The sequence below is a fragment of the Haliotis rufescens genome, unplaced genomic scaffold, assembly GCF_023055435.1.
Source record: "Haliotis rufescens isolate VD_foot unplaced genomic scaffold, xgHalRufe1.0.p SCAF_3, whole genome shotgun sequence".
In the NCBI taxonomy this organism is placed as follows: Eukaryota; Metazoa; Mollusca; class Gastropoda; order Lepetellida; family Haliotidae; genus Haliotis; species Haliotis rufescens.
The window spans coordinates 64,599,743-64,621,038 of NW_025964001.1; the positions used below are offsets into that span (position 1 = coordinate 64,599,743).

At 41.1% G+C, this 21,296-nt stretch overlaps 1 protein-coding gene across 1 annotated transcript; it reads left to right on the forward strand.

Moving 5' to 3' along the window:
* The first annotated feature begins 29 nt into the window (after positions 1-29).
* On the forward strand, positions 30-10,643 carry LOC124152822 (dynein regulatory complex subunit 5-like). Its single transcript, XM_046525869.2, has 5 exons — positions 30-165; positions 2,345-2,694; positions 4,563-5,409; positions 7,638-7,815; positions 8,864-10,643. Exons 2-5 carry the CDS (start codon positions 2,346-2,348, stop codon positions 9,107-9,109), a joined length of 1,620 nt encoding a protein of 539 aa, XP_046381825.1. The 5' UTR covers positions 30-165; position 2,345; the 3' UTR covers positions 9,110-10,643.
* The last annotated feature ends 10,653 nt before the right edge of the window (positions 10,644-21,296 follow it).

The following is a 21,296-nucleotide window of genomic DNA, read 5'->3' on the forward strand; positions in this document are numbered from 1 at the left end:
TGCGTCTGCCTCACTTCCTACTTCCTGCATCCATAGCAACTCTTTCAACAAGTTGGCAAAGGAAGCTTTCCCCATCACAACGTCGGTTCCTGCTCGTTATGTCTACGGATTTTTTGTTTGATTTCTGAACAGAGACGAAAGAAGGCACTTCGATTCAGACTTAAGGTAGTATCGTTGAAATGATTCATGTAATAGCTTTCAAGAGCATATAGATTTTGTTTAGCTGATCCAGGCTAAACAAGTGTATCGGGGAATATAGGCTAACACGTCAGGTTTCATTATAGTCTAATTTGTTTTATCAGTTTATTAACAAACATTCCCGTTTTAGCATAACATGATGGATCCATTTGTTTTTTGTTGATCCATCAATTTTTTTACCTTCAAGATAATTCCATCTTTGGAGGGAAAGTTTTGTGTACGAAATGTTAAGTTTGGTTTATAGCTTGGTTATATTCATCTATATATATTTTTTTTAAAAACACAAAAAAGAAGCAAATATATAGGGGATAATACTCAAAATGTCAAGAATGCAGTATATCTCATACACCTTTCGCCATTTTGACACAGGATGTGCCCATAGTAACGGTTTCTAAGTTTTTCAGACACCATTTTTGTTGTCTCACTTAAATAACAGGGAGTTTGGGTCCCCCCCTCACTGTATGACTTTAATTAAATGCTTTCGTGAGTAAATGTAATGTTTTATTACCAAAGTAGATACAAAATATGTGTTTGCTGGAGTGTAGCTCTGACGGATGTCCCCAGGGTTGTCAAACGCCAAGGATCTTCAATTTTTAAGTACTTTTTCAGCGTTGATGTCCACTTTTCAACAATTTTACATCGTTTTAATTTTGAATTTCAAGGTCTAATCATATTAAACCATACAAATGCAAGCAGGTCATAATGCCTATTTTGAGCTTCTTCGCCCTATTTTTCAAATAGTGATGCTGTCGTGTGTGGCTGTATTGGTAGCATCAAACAAATATAGCGGATAGGTGTCTGGTCTAATGCATGTGTTACCTCAAAATAACCAGAAAAAGTGACCCCATTTACATTTACCTGATAAAACCTTGAAACTGAAAGCAGTTCATCAACATCGAAAATCACATAAACAAAATTACTCAAAAACAGAAGTTTCATAATGGCGTACAACCCCATCAGTGCCATGCATTGTCAACAAACAAGTAGTAATCTTAATTGACTTTGGTAACTAGAAATGTCGTTTACTTTTAAGAAAAGCTTTTTATTAGCAGAATCATTTCCGGTATACTTCGATCCAACCATGTCAAATCAAAAATAAAATCTGATTGCTCTGTGAGATAATTTGTTTCGTTAGTTTGGGCAATGGGTATATTATTTGTCATGTTTTACCCCACATGAAATTTTCTCGTTGCTGAATGCTACTAGCCTAACTGTTTTCCACTGAGTTAGTACACTGAACCTTTGATGACAAGAACCCTGTCTCATTATGATGTTGGATAATAAGCAGATAAGTCCAAAGTATACAACCTCCATATCTATCTTTTGGAAGGCTATGAGGTCACAATACTTTAATTGTTAATTTCATCAGGTGTATTTCATCAGGTATGTAGAAAGAACGAAACAGAGTTTCTTCGTCTTTGGTACTTTGTAAAATGAAATTCTAAGGCTGGCCTTTGGTACTGAGTCAGAGAGGGATGAAAAGCTAATCATTTATTAATTATGTCCTTTTCAAACTTTATAGCCTTATAATGATATATATATATATATATATATATATATATATATATATATATATATATATATAGATAGATAGATAGATAGATAGATAGATAGATAGATAGATAGATAGATATATAGCAAAACCTTTAAAAATGCCAAATTCTACTAGTCCTTAGGATACCTTTACTATTGGGCAGTTTGGCAAGGACTATAGGACTAGTGCCAATTTCTAACCCTGTTCTAGGAAAGTTGAAACAGCTTGTTGTATTTTCTTGTAACTATGGTAATGAAAAATGTCACTTTCCTTTGCAAATCTTTTTATCCACCTCCGCGAAGTTGAAGGGAGATTCAGGAATGGGTGCAGTCCATCTGTCCTTCTGTCTTCTGTCTTCTGTCTTGATATCTTAACCAAACTTGGCACATAGATAGGTCTAGTGTTAAACTGGTGCCTATTGATAATTGGAGATTTTAAAATAAAAATAATTTTTCAAGTTTCCATAGCAACAACTTTTACTTAGACTGAAAATGGTGGTAGTGCTTGTTTCCGGAGGGCTTATGCCTTGCACACAATGTCATATTGGCGCGGGATATGAGTATTTCATGCTTGTTTTCAATTATATTAATGACAACAAACAACACTTTACAGGATGGCTGAACCACCACTGACAGAACAAACTCAGCAGAGTGAGGGGGGAGATAAACAGAGTTCTCCTGCTGATGAGGATGCGAAGAGTACGAAGAGTGGGCCCAAGAGCCAGGGGGGTTCGAAGCCAACCTCTAGAGCGGGGTCAGCAGGTTCCCACAAGAGTGGAAAGAGTCAGGGAAGTAAGAGGGGGAGAGAATTTGTTCAAACCCCCACAGGATCAGCCAAAGATAATCCAGCGGCAGACTGGCGGAACATGAGAAGAATCATTGCGGAGGATCCAGAATGGTCACTTGCAACAGTGCCACTTCTAACAGAGCTTTCTGTGAAGCACATTGTTGAAAATTTTGAAAGTGAGTTTTTGTTAGTTTTACTTGTTGTTTAGCGCCGCACTCAGCAATATTCCAGCTACCGTATTCGATGTAATAAGCGCCCATGGCGATATTTGCTAATATATTGGCTAGTGAACAATCCCAATTGGCACCCCTTCCCAATTGATCAATGTACACAAGACTTAATTTTTCGCGTATAATACGCACTCGTGTGATATATGCACCCTTAATCATGGGCAATTAAATTCTGGAACAATATATCTGTCGTACATAAACATTTCAGGCTGTCAGCATAAACACGAAATTTATCTTTCAACTTTTTTTTCACCAAAATAATATTCTAATAAGACCCCCCTATTTCTAATTTTGAGAGCGCCCTGGGCGCTTATTACGTTGAATACAGCGGTCTGTAAATAGTCGAGTCTGGACCAGACAATCCAGTGATTTACATCATGAGCATTGAGTAATTATTGAAAGCATACCGTAATCACAGAAAATGCTACACTCAGGTGTCTATGTCATACCTCGAGACATTTGTATGGGACTTCTTTGTGACAAGCATAATCAGGTTTTGCTAGATAAAATAGGGAAAGTGAAACATTAAGAAAGTGTTGTTAGAATGATCTGATTAAAACGTTCTGTAGTTGCAGTATATTCAGATTGTATTTATCTATTAAATCTAACAATCAAAATTAAACTTGCTACTAGAAGTTATTATAAGTTGTACAGAGTTGCATCCCTTTGGCATGCAGGGATCCTATGATAGAGGGTTCAAATCCAATATTCATGGTTTGTCAGGACCATTCCAGTGTTTGTGGGTTCCACGATTTTCAGCATCTGATACCTGCCTCACTTTGGGTTTTCCTCCCACATTAGTTGCCGTGATATATAATAATTGTTAAAGCAACTCACTTATTTACTTCTAAACAATTCACATTTAGGATATAATTATAACAGTATCAGTTGAAATATTCCTAGTGTTAATTTGAAGGAAAATTGAATTCAAAGACATTCATGAATATTATGATTTATCATCCAAAACTGGCTCCCACAAGAGATATCCTTGGGGTGAGATTGAGCGATATCTACAGTGTAGTATGCTACAATGAAATTGCTTCACAATGCTTTGCAGACCATTGTGACGTCATTGGTTACCATGACATCACAATCAAATGACATCACTAATGACTCTGCTACTGAAGCTGTTAGCAGTACATTTTACACTTAAGACTGCTTATTACTGGCTACAAACTTAAAAAGTTGGAAGAATGATGTTGGATGATAAATGAAATCTCACCCTCTTGTCTTTTGATTTCAAATATATCAACGCTCGTTGATATATTTGATATCAAAAGAGCCGAGGGTGAGACTATCTATGTGTGAATGGGTGAAAAGTCACATTTTGACTTTTCATTATATTTTAAAACAACGGTATCTTCGGCACATAAAAATACAATTCACAAGCTTCAATTCATATCTATTACAGAGATACATGGCATCAAACATTTGGACTCATTTTCCGACTTATAACTGTTTATGCAATAATTACAGTTTTTAGACATAATGTCTTATGAATTGAAAGTAGATATGTATGCTGAGGAGGTTTTTAAATAATGCTTTTATTACATCACAAACTAACCAGAGAAAAATCAAATATTTTGTACAGTCCACACACATCGCGATCTTCACTGAAGTAAGTTGACGTCAAACGTCGTTATGACGTCACAGCACAATTGTATCCTAGCAACCATAAGGCCCCTTTTGTCCCGGTGGGTCACGTATGGAGAATAGCATTATCAGTATCAATATTTACAATGTTACTAATGCAACAAGTTAATTTTTTCTCGTGTTTTTGTGTTGCTAATGAAATTGAATTTTCTTTCCATCAGACAATTCTGAAATTCTGACTGACCTCTTACCAAAACACCAGAACAAGGTCCTGGAGAAGATATCACCAAGCCTCCCATTAAAAGTAACAGCTAATCTTGTCCAGGATGAAGACTACTGGAAGAGATGCTGCAAAGCACGCTGGGAAATCTGTGACGTCTCTGCTTATGGTGAAAGCTGGAAACGAATGTACTTTGAGAAACATCTGCAAGAAATTATTGAACACTTTGTTCCTGAAACCACAGACCCAACCAAGTTGACTGAAACTCTGGCTCTATCTGCCAACTATATTAAGAAGATTGACATTAATCAGTTACTCCCACCTGTCAGAGAGGCGCCAAAGGGTCCTGATTTTGACGAAGCTTCGGATGCTGGCAGTGATATAGGGGAAGAACCAGAATGTGATCATTTCAATTTCACTCCCGTCCTCAAAGCTTTGCCCAACCTGGAGGAGCTTCATCTGACCTACGGTGTCAAAGACTGTGGCATGAATTTTGAATGGAATCTGTTTCAGTTCACAGCCAGGGACTGTCTGCAGCTTGCAGAATGTGTTGCTAAGTGCAAAACGCTCAAGGTTTTCAAACTGCACAGGAGTAAAGTGGATGAAGACAAAGTGCGAGTTTTGATCAGTCATATTCTTGATCACCCAAGCCTCATCGAGTTGGATTTGTCGCATAATTTGATCGGTGACCGAGGAGCGCGCGCAGTTGGCAAGTTCCTCAATAATCACAGTCAGCTTGTTCGTCTCAACTTGTGTGACAACCAGATCAAGGCAGCAGGGGCCCAGGCCATCGCTCATGCTCTCACTAAAAACACAACGCTGCAGTTCCTCAACCTCAGGCTCAACAGGTAGGCGGTTTGAGTGAGTGAGTGAGTTGGGTTTAAAGCCACTTTTAACAGTTTTCCAGTTATATCGTGGCATGTCAACTTATGTGGGAGTAAAGCCCGAAGTGATGCAGGCCTCAGACGTTTACCACTTCGGTGAAACCGATGAGCACGGGTATGGTGCTGACAAACCTAGAAACATAATCGGGCGAACCGGGATTTGAACCCACAATCAAAGGTCTCTGGCGTGCCCAAGGGACGCAACTCTGCGCAGTGGATCGCGGCGCTTAAGACGACTGGACCAGACATTCTCCCCGGTAGGCTGCTTGAGAATTAGATTGTGGTTGATCCAAGATTCTGTTTTCTTCACTGTAGGAATAATAATATAGACATGATGAATCCACTTTGTTTGAGTGAATCACCACATATATAATAGAAAATGTATTTAAAAAATGTATCATTAAATTTGGAGAAAACGTAGTTAATTAAAATCGGCCATGGAATCTGTGGCTTGCAATCATATTTGAATGGATTGTGCCAAAAGACACTTCATTCAAACTTTCTGAAATTTATTCATTGCCAAACAAAATTGTATCAAATATAAAGCTTACATCACTTTTTCAGAAATTAATTGAGAATGGAATGTTTTTTTAAACCCAGCAAGAAGAATAGTGGCACCTTTACAGGAACTTTGATTGTCTTATTTTTGAATAATGATAATGAAGTGTCCTTTATTTCAGTTTGAAAAGTTTTCCACTAATATCTTCTGTGATGGACAAAAGAGTTGGGAAAGGGAGGGACAGTTTGAGCTTAGGGAATTGCAAAATTAGTTTGATGTCTCAGATTATCTGATTATAAACAGACAAAGTTTTATTTGTTGGAGGAACTAAATCCTGAGGAAACTCTGGGATGTTGATGAGTTTGTGAAATGTACAAAGCTGTTATGTCTCTATATATACAACTTAAAGTCCGGCAACCAGTTTCCCTTTACATGCTGGATGACTCCATTAATAAGTTACATGTCAAAGAGTATTGTAAAAAGTTCCAAATAAAATGTATATTAGTGACCAATGAACTAGGGTGTAAATGATTAAATTAAACTAAAAAGATTCAATAAGTTCCTGGTGACATAAGTTTACTCTTTGTACAATCAAAAGATAACTCTGCAAGAAAAAGTTTTTTTCTCAGGCAATGGCTTCTGAAAATATATTGCAGGCTTTTGAAAATATATTACGGGCGGGCAGTGTTTTTTTTGTTTTTTTGTAGTTGTTCAAACTGGTATGTAATGAAATAAACAGTTGCATAACTAAATAAACAGTATTTGAAAACCGTTGTACTTGGAATATTTAAGGATTTGTTTGTTTGTTTTTAAAATGGAAATTAAAATGAAACATCCGGCAAACTTTATGATGATGTGGGTGGTACCTGAGAACCAAGACTTATTTTTTGTAGCCTTAACCAGCATGAAATGTTTCTGTACTGTAAATATCATATCATATTACAGTATATATCAGGAAAAATCTTTTGGCAAGCATAACATATATTTATTCCTAATATATGATTTTGTCTATAAGGATGCACATGAGGGTAATAATACTTGTATAATGTAATGTCATTCTTAAAATAATGGATGTTTAAGATGTAATTTACAGTGAAGTAGCTTCAGGAAATGTATGTTAATACAATTGTTGAGTGAACCGCCTGATTTATCACGTAGTGCCAAATGTCTTCCATGTCAGTCTTGTTCATAACATGTTACATGACACATGGAAATCAGTGTTTGAAATAATTATGAAACCAAAAAAAACAGTCGGGCAGGTGACCTATAAGTGTTGCCTGCCCATCTTTGAAGTTACCTGCCCGCATTCAGATATTACAAATATTGAAAAATCTTTAAAATATGAGACAAATCGTGTCTTGATTCAGTTGAAATAATGCTAACAATTACTTGAGCTTCTACAAGAAAGTATAATAAAATGTAAGTAGTTGTAAAAGTATCTGCCAGACAGTCGGGCAGGTGAAATAAAATTTCATGCAGCCCTACAGAAAAGTTACCTGCCACAGACCGGTGGGCAGGCAGTTATTTCGGACACTGATGGAAATTACAACCGTTAATCAATAGTTTCTTTGAGAAAGAAGGCATCGCCATGATTATCAAATTGGTTTATTGAATTGAAAGCACAAGCCTTTATATGATACAGAGTATTATTCAGTTCCTGGATGACCGGACCTGAGCACTGATTCTATTTCAGATTGGGAGACGATGGAGGTCAAGCCATCTGTCGGTCACTCCTGAAAAACACAACCTTACGGGAAGTGAACGTCGGCAGTAACGACATGGCGGAACCAACAGCGGCGATCCTCTCCCAGGTGGTGATGCAGAACAACACCGTCAAGTCCATAGACCTGTCCTGCAACAGACTGGGGCCGGTGAGTTGCCAACATTGACCATGTGATATTTATCATCCAAAACTGGATCCCACAGGAGATATCGCACCTTGCTTATGGTGTGTGTGTTTGACAGGGTTAGCCCCCTGCTAATGGTGTGAATATATGTTTCCCATTGTTGGCGCCCTGTGTTTATGTCTGACATGGTTGGCGCCCTCCTAATGGTGTAAATGTTTGACATGGTTGGCTCCCTTCTAATTTGTGTGTATGTTTGACAGGGTTGACACCCTGCTAATGGTGTGTATGTTTGACATGGTTGGCGCCCTGTGTGTATGTTAGACATGGTTGGCGCCCGACTGATGGTGTGTATGTTTGACATGGTTGGCGCCCTGCTGATAGCATGTATGTTTGACATGGTTGGCGCCCTGCTGATGGTGTGTATGTTTGACATGGTTGGCACACTGTGTGTATGTTTGACATGGTTGGCGCCCTGCTAATGTTGTGTATGTTTGACAAGGTTGGCACCCTACTAATGGTGTGTATGTTTGACATGGTTGACGCCCTCCTGATGGTGTGTATGTTTGCCATGGTTGGCACCCTGCTAATGGTGGGTATGTTTGGCATGGTTGACGCCCTCCTGATGGTGTGTATGTTTGCCATGGTTGTCACCCTGCTAATGGTGGGTATGTTTGACATGGTTGGCGCCCTGCTAATGGTGTGTATATTTGACATTGTTAAGGCCTGCTAATGGTGGGTATGTTTGACATGGTTGTTGCCCTGCTAATGGTGTGTATGTTTGGCATGGTTGTTGCCCTGCTAATGGTGTGTATGTTTGGCATGGTTGTTGCCCTGCTAATGGTGTGTATGTTTGACATGGTTGTTGCCCTGCTAATGGTGTGTATGTTTGACATGGTTGGCGCCCTGTTAATGGTGTGTATGTTTGACATGACTGGCATCCTGCTAATGGTGTGTATGTTTGACATGGTTGGCGCCCTGTTAATGGTGTGTATGTTTGACATGACTGGCATCCTGCTAATGGTGTGTATGTTTGACATGGTTGTTGCCCTGCTAATGGTGTGTATGTTTGCAGGACGGAGGCAAGCAGCTGCAGGAGGGGATGGAGGAGAACACCACCATCACCCAGATGGACCTGAGACTGACCGAGTGTGGCCAGGAGTCCGAGTACTGCATCAACCAGATCCTGCATCGCAACCAGGAGCAGGAGCGGGAGGCCAACATCCGGGACATGGAGGCTCACACGCCCAAGATGAAGAAGATCGCTCAGCCTCAGGCGGCTCACCGATACAAGAGCTCTGCAATCATTAGAGTGGCATAGGCGGAGACATATTGGGAGGAGGGACTTTCAGGGCCATTTTTTGTTTTGGCAGGGGATTTGATGAAGAGAAAGTATGTGTTTTGTTTTGCTGCAGGTTGTTAAATGTCATGGGAAGTTTTTTTAGGTAAGTGTATGTCAAAATGTAATCAGTGTTGAAGGCACATGATTGATGGAGCAATCATGAGATGTATTTCATGTTGGCAGTTTTGAAAAAGCTTGTGATAGATTTACTATTGTAAGATATATAATGTATGTGTTAATTAGGAATATTGGTGGATGTAACTCTATCAAATACCATGAAGTCATTTACTAAATTATGTCTGATTGATTCTTATAATGATTATATACAAGTGTCAAATGTCAATACCAGTATTTGAAATCATGCATCTTTAATTTTACACATTGTCACATTTTGATGGATGAATTTGCTTTTCTTAACTTACCAAACCAAATATACAATCATGAAATCATGCTTTAAAATAACATTTACATGTAAGATTCTTAATGAGATATGAATGTTTACAACATGACATCCTTTAGTTATAAAAAGTTCTCACCAAATGTTTTCAACAATATTAACCATGAAGTGTTTTGATGATGACAAACATGACATTTTGAAGCTTTATTCTAGTACCAGTCATGTATGAAAGTTTCCACCAAAACAAGAGCAGTACCATCTTCCTGAGGCAAGGGAGTTAACTGAGTATTAGAGTCCAGCTTCCACCCTCGCCGAACTAGGCTGGCATTATGGACTAATAAGTCTATGCATGGTCCAATCAAAATCTTGCAACGAAATCCGCTTCATAAACTGTCATGTAGATTTCGGTCGATTGCAGGATTTGCAAAGCATGTACACCGCCAACTCGTTGTCAACAGATATTTACCAAATCTTTTCATGATTTTAATCAAGGTGCTCATGTGATTTGATGCACTTCGCGATGAAATATCCGTTTTATAACAATATAGATCTTGATTATCTATCAGATCATCTTGACTGGGTGCCGCCATTTTGTTTGAAGCAAATGCAAGTGATAAGAGAGGTGGAATCTGATTGGTCCACAGGAGAGGCTTAGAAGGGACATAACTCGTTATAGCCACTGGTGGCGCTATGATCGAGCCCAGGAATTCCAGCCTAGTTCGGCAAGGGTGGAAACTGGACTTTTAAAGTCAGTTAACTTCCTTGCCTCGTGAAGAAGAAGCAGTATTGGCTTGACCTGTGAATCTTTACACCATTCTGTCAACTACTACATCAAACATATACATGTTCATTTCCAAACATAATTGTGAATATTATCCTAGTATTATCAATATTACCTGTCAGTATACTTATGTTTTGTTCATGCTGTTCCTTGGGCTGGGGTACAGAGCATTATATACAAGTTTTCCAGCTGTAGATGTGAAGTCCACTGATAACGAACCTAACTTCAGTGCTGTGACAACCAGTATTACAAACTGCTATTACCTTCATTGTTTCATCCTAGCTTCTGGATGGTGACAACAATGAAGCATGATATAATAAAGTAGTATAACTCGCCAATGTTGTTTGTTGTTCTGATGGTTGTTTGTTTGTTGTTTCATGCCGAACTCAGGAATATTCCAGCTATATGACGCCGGTCTGTAAATAATCGAGTCTGGACCAGACAATCCAGTGATTGACATCAAGAGCATCAATCTATGCAATCAACCAAGTCAGCGAGCCTGTCAGTCGCCTCTTACGACAAACATAGTCGCCTTTTACGGACTGTTTTTTGGCTTCAGTTTCAGGCAAACTGGAACACAATGTCAGGACTATCAACAGTGCAGCCCATCAGCATTCTTGCAAGGCACTGGCTGTTTACTAGTGGGGAAAAGTTGCAGAGTGATACTTGGATTGCTGCTCATGATATTAATCACTGGTTTGTCTGAACCATGATTTGTAAAGTCAGCAGCGTAAAGTAATATTGAGAAGAGCACAAATAATTTTATTACCATTTTATAAGCCTTTGAATATTAAGAAATATATGAGCTATAGGTTATCATCGTCAACACTCTGTTGACACATTCTCTGATGGGAGACATGAGAGCTAAAATACTGCTACGTCAACGAAACTGACCTGGTAGAAAGATATTGCATCCACTTAACAGCTCTGACCATCGACGACCGCCTCCGTGGTCTAATGGTAGAGCGTCCGCCCGGAGAGCGGAAGGTCCGGGGTTCGATCCCCAGCCTCGTCATACCAAAAGACGTTAAAAGGTGGTACTTGTTGTTACCCTGTCTGGCGCTCGGCATTAAGGGGCTAAAACAAGGACTGGTCGGCTCAGAGTCAGTACACTGTGTCTGAGTGGGGTATTCATGTTAAACTGCGGCATGGTATCTCAGTGTGCTAGCACTATAAATCGGCATCAGTCCGGACTAGTACAAGCAGCCATACACGTGCATGCACGTCGCTATAAAAGTGCAATAATCTTAGACGCGACGTTAAACCCCATTTCACCTGACCTCACCTCTGACCATCGACATATTCTTGTAAGATGAATATCATGTATTCTTTGATGTATCACTGGGTTAAGTAATCAAATTAACCGAAAATTAAATTTTGATTCTCAAAGAGAAGACATGCAAGAAATTGTGGTTGAAACACTGTTACATATGTAGGTTATATTACCATTGTGGCTGAGATATAGATAAAACTATTTTCAGTATAATTCTCACTTGGCATTACAAGTTTTTCTTCATGCTGACTGGCTAGTTCACAACAATTGACCCACTGTTTTGCGAAGTGGACCATAGCCGATTTTGTTTATATCACGAAGAACCTGCTGGCAACTTTCTGCTTCAGCTTCTCTTCCTGAATTATTGTTGAAAGCACCTGCACCTGATACCTGGTGCTACAAGGTGGTGCGTGGTGCTACAAGGCAGTACATGTGGTACAGTGTGCTGCTACAAGGTGGTGAATGTGCTCCAGGGTGGTGCTACAAGGTGGTGTATGGTGCTACAGGGGGATGCTACAAGGCGGTGCATGATCCTACAGGGAAGTGCTACATGGCGGTGCATGATGCTACAGGGTGATGCTACAAGATGGTGTATGGAGCTACAGGGGGATGCTACAAGGCTATGCATGATCCTACAGGGAAGTGCTACAAGGTGGTGCATGATGCTACAGGGGGATGCTACAAGGTGGTGAATGATGCTACAGGGGGATGCTACAAGGTGGTGCATGATGCTACAGGGAAGTGCTACAAGGTGGTGCATGATGCTACAGGGTAGTGCTACAAGGTGGTGTATGGTCCTACAGGGTAGTGCTACAAGGTGGTGCATGATGCTACAGGGTGATGCTACAAGGTGGTGCATGGTGCTACAAGGTGGTGCTTGGTGCTACAACGATGTGCTACAAGGTGGTGCATGGTGCTACAAGGTGGTGCATAGTGCTACAAGGTGGTGCATGGTGCCACATGGATGTGCTACAAGGTGGTGCATGGTGCTACAAGGATGTACATTGTGCTACAAGGTGATGTATGGTGCTACAAGGATGTGCTACAAGTTGGTGCATGGTGCTACAAGGTGGTGCATGGTCCTACAGGGTGGTGCATGGTCCTACAGGGTAGTTCTACAAGGTACTGAATGATGCAACAGGGAAGTGTTACAAGGTGGTGCATGGTGCTACAGGGTAGTGCTACAAGGCGGTGCATGGTGCTACAGGGTAGTGCTACAAGGTGGTGCATGGTGCTACAGGGTAGTGCTACAAGGCGGTGCATGATGCCACAGGGTGGTGCTACAAGGTGGTGTATAGTGCTACAGGGGGATGCTACAAGGCTATGCATGATCCTACAGGGAAGTGCTACAAGGTGGTGCATGATGCTACAGGGGGATGCTACAAGGTTGTGAATGATGCTACAGGGGGATGCTACAAGGTGGTGCATGATGCTACAGGGAAGTGCTACAAGGTGGTGCATGATGCTACAGGGGGATGCTACAAGGTTGTGAATGATGCTACAGGGGGATGCTACAAGGTGGTGCATGATGCTACAGGGAAGTGCTACAAGGTGGTGCATGATGCTACAGGGTAGTGCTACAAGGTGGTGCATGATGCTACAGGGTGATGCTACAAGGTGGTGCATGATGCTACAGGGTAGTGCTACAAGGTGGTGCATGGTGCTACAAGGTGGTGCATGGTCCTACATGGGGATGCTACAAGGTGGTGCATGGTCCTACAGGGTAGTGCTACAAGGTGGTGTATGGTCCTACAGGGTAGTGCTACAAGGTGGTGCATGATGCTACAGGGGGATGCTACAAGGTGGTGCATGATGCTACAAGGAAGTGCTACAAGGTGGTGTATGGTCCTACAGGGTAGTGCTACAAGGTGGTGTATGGTCCTACAGGGGGATGCTACAAGGTGGTGTATGGTCCTACAGGGGGATGCTAGAAGGTGGTGCATGATGCTACAGGGTGATGCTACAAGGTGGTGCATGATGCTACAGGGTGGTGCTACAAGGTGGTGTATGGTCCTACAGGGAAGTGCTACAAGGTGGTGCATGATGCTACAGGGGGTTGCTACAAGGTGGTGTATGGTCCTACAGGGAAGTGCTACAAGGTGGTGTATGGTCCTACAGGGTAGTGCTACAAGGCGGTGCATGGTGCTACAGGGAAGTGCTACAAGGTGGTGCATGATGCTACAGGGAAGTGCTACAAGGCGGTGCATGATGCTACAGGGGGATGCTACAAGGCGGTGCATGATGCTACAGGGGGATGCTACAAGGTGGTGCATGATGGTAGAGGGTAGTGCTACAAGGCGGTGCATGATGCTACAGGGCAGTGCTACAAGGTGGTGCATGATGCTACAGGGTGATGCTACAAGGTGGTGCATGATGCTACAGGGGGATGCTACAAGGTGGTGCATGATGCTACACGGTAGTGCTACAAGGTGGTGCATGATTCTACAGGGGGATGCTACAAGGTGGTGTATGATGCTACAGGGTAGTGCTACAAGTTGGTGCATGATGCTACAGGGTAGTGCTACAAGGTGTCGCATGATGCTACAGGGTGATGCTACAAGGTGGTGTATGGTCCTACAGGGAAGTGCTACAAGGCGGTTCATGGTGCTTCAAGGATGTCAACCGAGTCAGAGAGCCTGACCACCCGATCCCGTAAGTCGCCTCTTACGAAAAGCATAGTCGCCTTTTACAGACTGTTTGTGGACGTTATATCGTTTGGCTTCAGTTTCAGGCAAACTGTAACATAATGGCGGGACTATTAACAGCTCAGCTCCTCAGCAATGTTGCAAGGCACTGGCTGTTTACTAGTGGCAAAAAGTTGCAGAGTGATACATGGAGTGCTGCTCATGATATTAATCACTGGTTTGTGGTGCATGGTGCTACAAGGATTTGCTACAAGGTTTGTGCATGGCTACAAGGTTTTGCTACAAGGTGGAGTATGGTGCTACAAGGTGGTGCATGGTCCTACAGGGGGATGCTACAAGGTGGTGCATGGTGCTACAGGGTAGTGCTACAAGGCGGTGCATGGTGCTACAGGGAAGTGCTACAAGGCGGTGCATGATTCTACAGGGTAGTGCTACAAGCTGGTGCATGGTGCTACAGGGAAGTGCTACAAGGTGGTGCATGATGCTATAGGGTTGTGCTACAAGGCGTTGCATGATGCTACAGGGGGATGCTACAAGGTGGTGCATGATGCTACAGGGTGATGCTACAAGGTGGTGTATGGTGCTACAGGGAAGTGCTACAAGGTGGTGCATGATGCTACAGGGGGATGCTACAAGGCGGTGTATGGTGCTACAGGGTAGTACTACAAGGCGGTACATGATGCTACAGGGGGATGCTACAAGGTGGTGCATGGTGCTACAGGGTAGTGCTACAAGGTGGTGCATGATGCTACAAGGATTTGCTACAAGGTTTGTGCATGGCTACAAGGTTTTGCTACAAGGTGGTGTATGGTGCTACAAGGTGGTGCATGGTGCTACAAGGTGGTGCATGGTGCTACAATGATGTGCTACAAGGTGGTGCATGCTGCTTACAAGGTTTATGGACTGTTCTGCATCACCACCTGGGAGAGGATCCCAAAACATATGGCCTGTAATCATATAGAGAATCTCAACCAAGTGTCTTTGGATATCAAATATAACACGAGTTGATAAAAGTTGTTGATATATCTGATATCAAAAGACACTCGGGTGAGATTATATTTATCATCCAACATCATTCTTACAGTTTGTAGACAGTAATTAGAAGTGTCTTACGTGTAAAAAGTATTGCTAGCAGCTTCATTAGTAGAGCCTTTGGTGATGTGATTTGATTGTGACGTCATGGTAACCAATGACGTCACAATGGTCTGCAAAGTATTGTGATGCAATTTTGATCTCAACCAAGCGATATCTCCTGCTGGAGCCAGTTTTTGGATGATAAATATCACATGGTCCATATTGGCGCCTCACCGGCACGAAAATTATCAACAAGGTTTGGCCTCTGAGGTTTTAAGAGTAGTCTCCCTTTGACCTTTGACAACTTTGACACAGATACCAAACAGTGTAAACATTTCGGCATAATCAATACGTTATGGTGTCTTTAGTTGCCAATTACGGTGTAATATTAGGTTAGCAGAAAAGTATGACGCCTCGCCCAATATTATTCTGCTTACCTAATATGACACCGTATACGGCAACTTAAGACACCATAACTAATAATATCCGACTTCCGGTTTCCATTCCATGGTTTCTTTTGTTTCCAGTCAGGGATGCGACTGCGGAAACTTCGACAACCATGTCACCGATATCGCCATTCTGCAAACGGTGATGAGAGAAGGAAGACGCAAAACCTAAAAACATTTTGGGAAAAATCTATCCGTGAATATTTTAAGTCCGCTTCAGTCACTTTTATCAGCTCCGATCCATAAACTGGTAAAAGAATAAAAAGGCTATTTGGATATAACATAGTTTATCTAGGTCTTCCTCATTTTGTCAATAGTTTTAACATTTAGAAGTAAGGTTTTTTTCCTAGAGGTAGAAGCAACCACTCTTTCGGCCACGTGCTTACAATGATCGCACGGAAATACACATGATTTCTGCCTTCGATTGGCCAATTCTTACCACAGCTTTGGAAATAAATAACCTGCTCCAGAAAGTAAAGGATCACCTGATTCTTTCACATAACAAAGTTAACTGTGTCGTTGGATGACAGCTTAACTATAGTAAAATGAAAGAATTCGATGATCCTTAATTTCTTTTGAGTAGTATACAAACAAATAATCAGAACACACTCAACGATTAACCTTTGCAAAGTCAATATGCACTGATGTTTTATCCAATATGTCACGTGGGAAATACGGAAAATCTTATTCATCGAAATATCAAACTTCCACACGATGCATGTCAGACAGATGGAGTTTTGCTATGTACAAACATCTTGTCCACTACGTCTTCTATCTGACTTGCCATGTATTCTTCAGTTTTGCGGGGGCACGGGTGGCCGAGTCATCTGGGGCGCCGCGATTCGCTGTGCAAAATACACGGTCAATCCTTAAATATATTCGATTTCTCTTCAAATATTAAATTTCAGCATGTTTTGATCCATCAGCGGAACACCAAATACGAGGAGCGATATCGGGGACATATTGCTTAGTGTGGCATTGAAGGCTTCCTCCCCAGACCCCACATACGCAGTTGAGTGCACAGCTAATAGAACCCCATGCCTGTTACCTCTAAATTAAATTGACCAACCCAAAGTCAGTTGCACTCGCGAATGTCCAGTATCTGTCTTGAACAAAGCATTTGTATCTATTCTTGAATAAGAAAAGCGCTAGAAGTAGGAAGCAAATTCGGTGTTTTCCAATAAGTATGGAAAAGAAGATAAGTTACAAGTCAGGATTTTGAACGAAGGTCTCATCTCTCTCTCCTCTCACTCAGTACAGTCAGCATTCTTCGAAGCATCTGAAATCATAATGTTCACGGAAGTGGATAACTGTAAATAAGTCGGTAAACAAGTTCCTTGTAGTGGAGCTCTCAACTCCGGAAGGTAACGAAAGTGTCAAGAGCTGGGATTGAATTTGGACTAGGAACAATCACACGGTCAAGGACAAAACTCGACAGTGTACGAGCGCCTCAATCAAATCGCTGACACTGAAATCATGGCTACTTCATAAACTGTGCTAAAACAAGTGGCAAAACACCCTTACCGAATCCGTAATAAGAAACAGCGACAAACTCTTTCCATATTTATTAAAAAAAAAATCAGCAATGTCGATTGTATGATTCCAATTATATTAGGAGCTTGTGTTTGATCCCTGTTATAAGGGCGAACTAGTCGTGTTCTCATTTGAAGGTCCAAGTGATCTCCTCGTTGTCAGTAGACCAGAACTCTTCCATCTTCTCTGAAAAGCTGGAACCTGCTCCCGCCTGGGAACATGACTCTTAGCCAGCTTCTGTTCCTCCTCAGTGTTCTCTTTTCGGCGTCTTAGACGTCAGTGTTCAAGATCTGTAAGCTCTGATATTGTAAGGTCTTCTAGATACTGTCCAGTGCCTGACAGGATGGCCCATGTCAGGGGGTTTGCCATTCCCAAGCCTGTCTTTCGTCCGCCCAGTCTGCCATGGATCTGGTTACTGTCATCTGGCTACAACTAGCTACTTAACGTATCACTCCAGTGGTCTGTTCTCTCTGTTGCAGCATTAATATCGGCATGTTATTTGTCACTGTCCACGGTTTGAGTGTGAATGTACAAAACATTGTTCCTTTTATACCCCTTTGTTGATTGGCATGATGCACGTTCAGCAACATTTTCACTTCAAACTCAATTTCCACTTACCTGATAAAGACGTGCAAAATGTTTCAGTTGTGTTAGGGGATAGATTCTCAACAGTTTTGTAACACTATACGGGGTTTGGAAGAAACGTGTCCAACTTTTCGTTTGGTAATGTATCTTTTGCTCGTCTGTTAATAACTAAACTACTCCACTGAAGAAGCCTATGAATATTTGAACGGGGAAACAAACATATCATTATTGACATGTTTTGTACTGACTGACTGAAATGAGAAAATGCCAAACTTTCCGCGCATGCACAAAAACTTGCTGTATATTGGTACTTTATATGTAATATATATCTGGTTTGCAAATTGTCCATGGTTCATCATGCATGTATGGCAGTTTTTCACACATGACACCAAAATGACCTTGATGATAAAATGGTTAAAATGAATTTAAATAGTTAGTGCTATTATCTTGTAAGCAACCTTTCAACCCCATTTCACCTCACCTCATGAATGTTGTAGGCAGTGCCTTGATTAGCCTAGCTAGAGGCAAACAGCAACAGCGAGCTCTGCCTGGAGTTGCTGCAGACGGCCTCCCCTACACTGACTGGAAACACGGCAGTTGCTTTGCCGTGAGAGAAGGGGACAATCATCCCTGGTGGCAAGTCGATTTGGAGGATTATTGACGTTGCTGTGACAAGCAGTAGTGATTGTTGTCGTGAGTAAATGTTACTTTTCAGAACCGATGTACATTAAACTATAAATCTACTTTGACGAAATCGTATCAGTTTCTTGTACAAATCTGAAAATATTATGATCTTGGCAAATCCCCGGAATCGATCAAACTATTGAGAAAATACATGTACTTCCATTCCGAAACTTCAGAAATAAGGTAATGACTCCTGTAGGAGAATGTCTTACTTACACTCACTGAAGTGGTTCTAAACACTTGATTTCTCACAAATCTCTTCAAAAGGATCAGCCATGCTACGAAACTATCATCCACTATCATAATATATGTCATTGTCACAGCTGAGAGACTACATATCACACATAAATCCGTATGAACAACAATGAATCACTACAGACATTTTTTAATGTATAGGACATATCCTATAAAGTGGTTGGTGGCTTAATAGTCCTCATGTGTACAGCATAATCCCGGCAAATCCACGTGTCCCTGGTCACAAGGATGATCCAGGACGCTGAAATTTCCCATTGTAACGAGTGTCATAATAAATGTCATTGTCACCTGTTTCATTTGAGAGACTACATGACTTCACACTTGAGGTGTTCACCAAGAACCCGGCCACTGAAAGTGGTGCGAGGGCTACACTGTGTGGAACCTACAATTGTGCTGTCACAGTGCCAGGAAAGACGGTCAATGTAAAATGCATCCGATCTGTAAAAGGACGATATGTCCGACAGAAGGGGAGGAAGAACGGTTCAGGCGACCTCCTTCAGTTCTGCGAGGTCAAGGTCGGATCCATTATTGCTGGTGGTGAGACGAATTTGAATTTATGAGGCAAAGTGTCATTCATGTTAATTTTGGAAATTATATATCTTTCCTTAAAGAGAAATATAAAGCATGTGTTACAAGTGCATTTTGTGTAAAAGCCAGAGAATAATCAGTCTCTATCATCCCCCGAAATAGATTCCATTTGGCATAAAAGGCTAAGTTATTTAATTTGTGAAAATAATATGAATGGATCACTGAAGCTCAAGCATGACACAAGTTAATTGCGAAAAAGGGTAAGCATGTCATGCTCTACCGGTGACACCTGCCACTCACACAAGCACTTTTCCACTAAGTTTCATATGTTGTCCCTTGATAAAAAAATATACATAAAAGCATGATTTCCACTGATTCGCACTTTACTACAAATATTCCAGTGATTTGAAAGATGTTTTGTGATCTTACTACAAAGAGTTAATGATGTTTTCTCACTTCTGGAATGAAGCAAATGACCCTTGCAATGTTAAAGTGGAACTCACATACTTAATCATATTTCATGTTTGGTACACAATACAGCCAAGCTATAGCGAGCTCTGTTTATTGGCCACTGCTTTGAACAGTAACTACTTTGATGAGATCGTACCAGTTTCTTAAACAATCAGTACAAAGCATGATCTTGGCAAATCCCCGGGTATCAAGCAAACTTATGAGGAAATACATAGGAATGCAGAGCTAGGAAACTGATGTCTCTTGTTGCAACCAGTGTCGTTATGTAAGTCATTGTCACCTGTTACAGCTAAAAAGACTACACGACTTCACATTGGAGGTGTTCACAAAGAACCCGGCCACTGAACACAGCGCCCAGGCTGCACTGTGTGGGACCTACAACGGTGCTGTCACGGTGCCAGGGAGGACGGTCAACGTAAAATGTGTCCGACCTGTGAAAGGACGATATGTTAGACTGAAGGGGAGGAAGAATGGTACAGGGGACCTACTACAGTTCTGTGAGGTCAAGGTGTTTGGTTCTGCGTCCTAAGACACTATGCTGTACGTTTGCAGAAACCACTGCCTATAAAAGTGTGCTGACATCTATTGTTGTTTCCTTTTAAATAAACCTCTCTGATCATAGGTAAAGGTATAAGGGCCAGGGGAAAAACTATTCGACTACCACATCTTCTTGACCCATCAAACCATGCAAGTGCCACAAAGTGGTCTCGATAAAACAATAGCCAAAGTTTTTAATATACTACTACTACAACAATACATACTCTAAGTCTTTATTAGATAGATATATATGCCCTAGGGATAATCATTAACCGAAAAAGCATTATCATTAATGACGTCATCTGTATCTGTAACTGAGGCTTGATCTACAAAATAATCATTAAGAACATTAACTTTATCAATATCGTCCTCATGTAGCATTCCCTCCTGTTCTATGGGAAAGACTGGCCACCACGTTTTCTGGAGTTTTAAAGATTATTTTGACCGGTAGTCACAGAGAGATGTTACCTTGGGTAGTATTTATAATGTGGTCAATTTCGGAATTCAATTCAACTTTGCATTTCCGAATTTAAGAGATGACTAAATTACACGTATTTCTAAAGTGTTCCCACAGGCCAAGAGCATTAAACACAAATTAACAACAACCTGGAAAAATAGTTGTAGAAAGCTGGATGTTTCTGGAGACCTTTAGAAAGTCAAACTGAAGCTCCTGGCACAAGTTCCCCCTGATGGCATTTTCAAAAAGGCCGCCATTATGTTTGAAAGTGATTGGAAAGATTTTGCAGTTTTACATTCATGATATCATGCACATTATGACAGTTCCCTTGATAAGCTTCCGAAAAATACTCGATTTAACCTTGTGCGATAATTAGTTGCTGTTTTATGAGCATTTGAAGATTTGTTTTGCGGAATACCTGGTAATAGATCGGTTAGATAATGACAAAGACAATCTATTGAAGAAAAATGGTATTTCAAATTTGCAATATTTTAATCAAA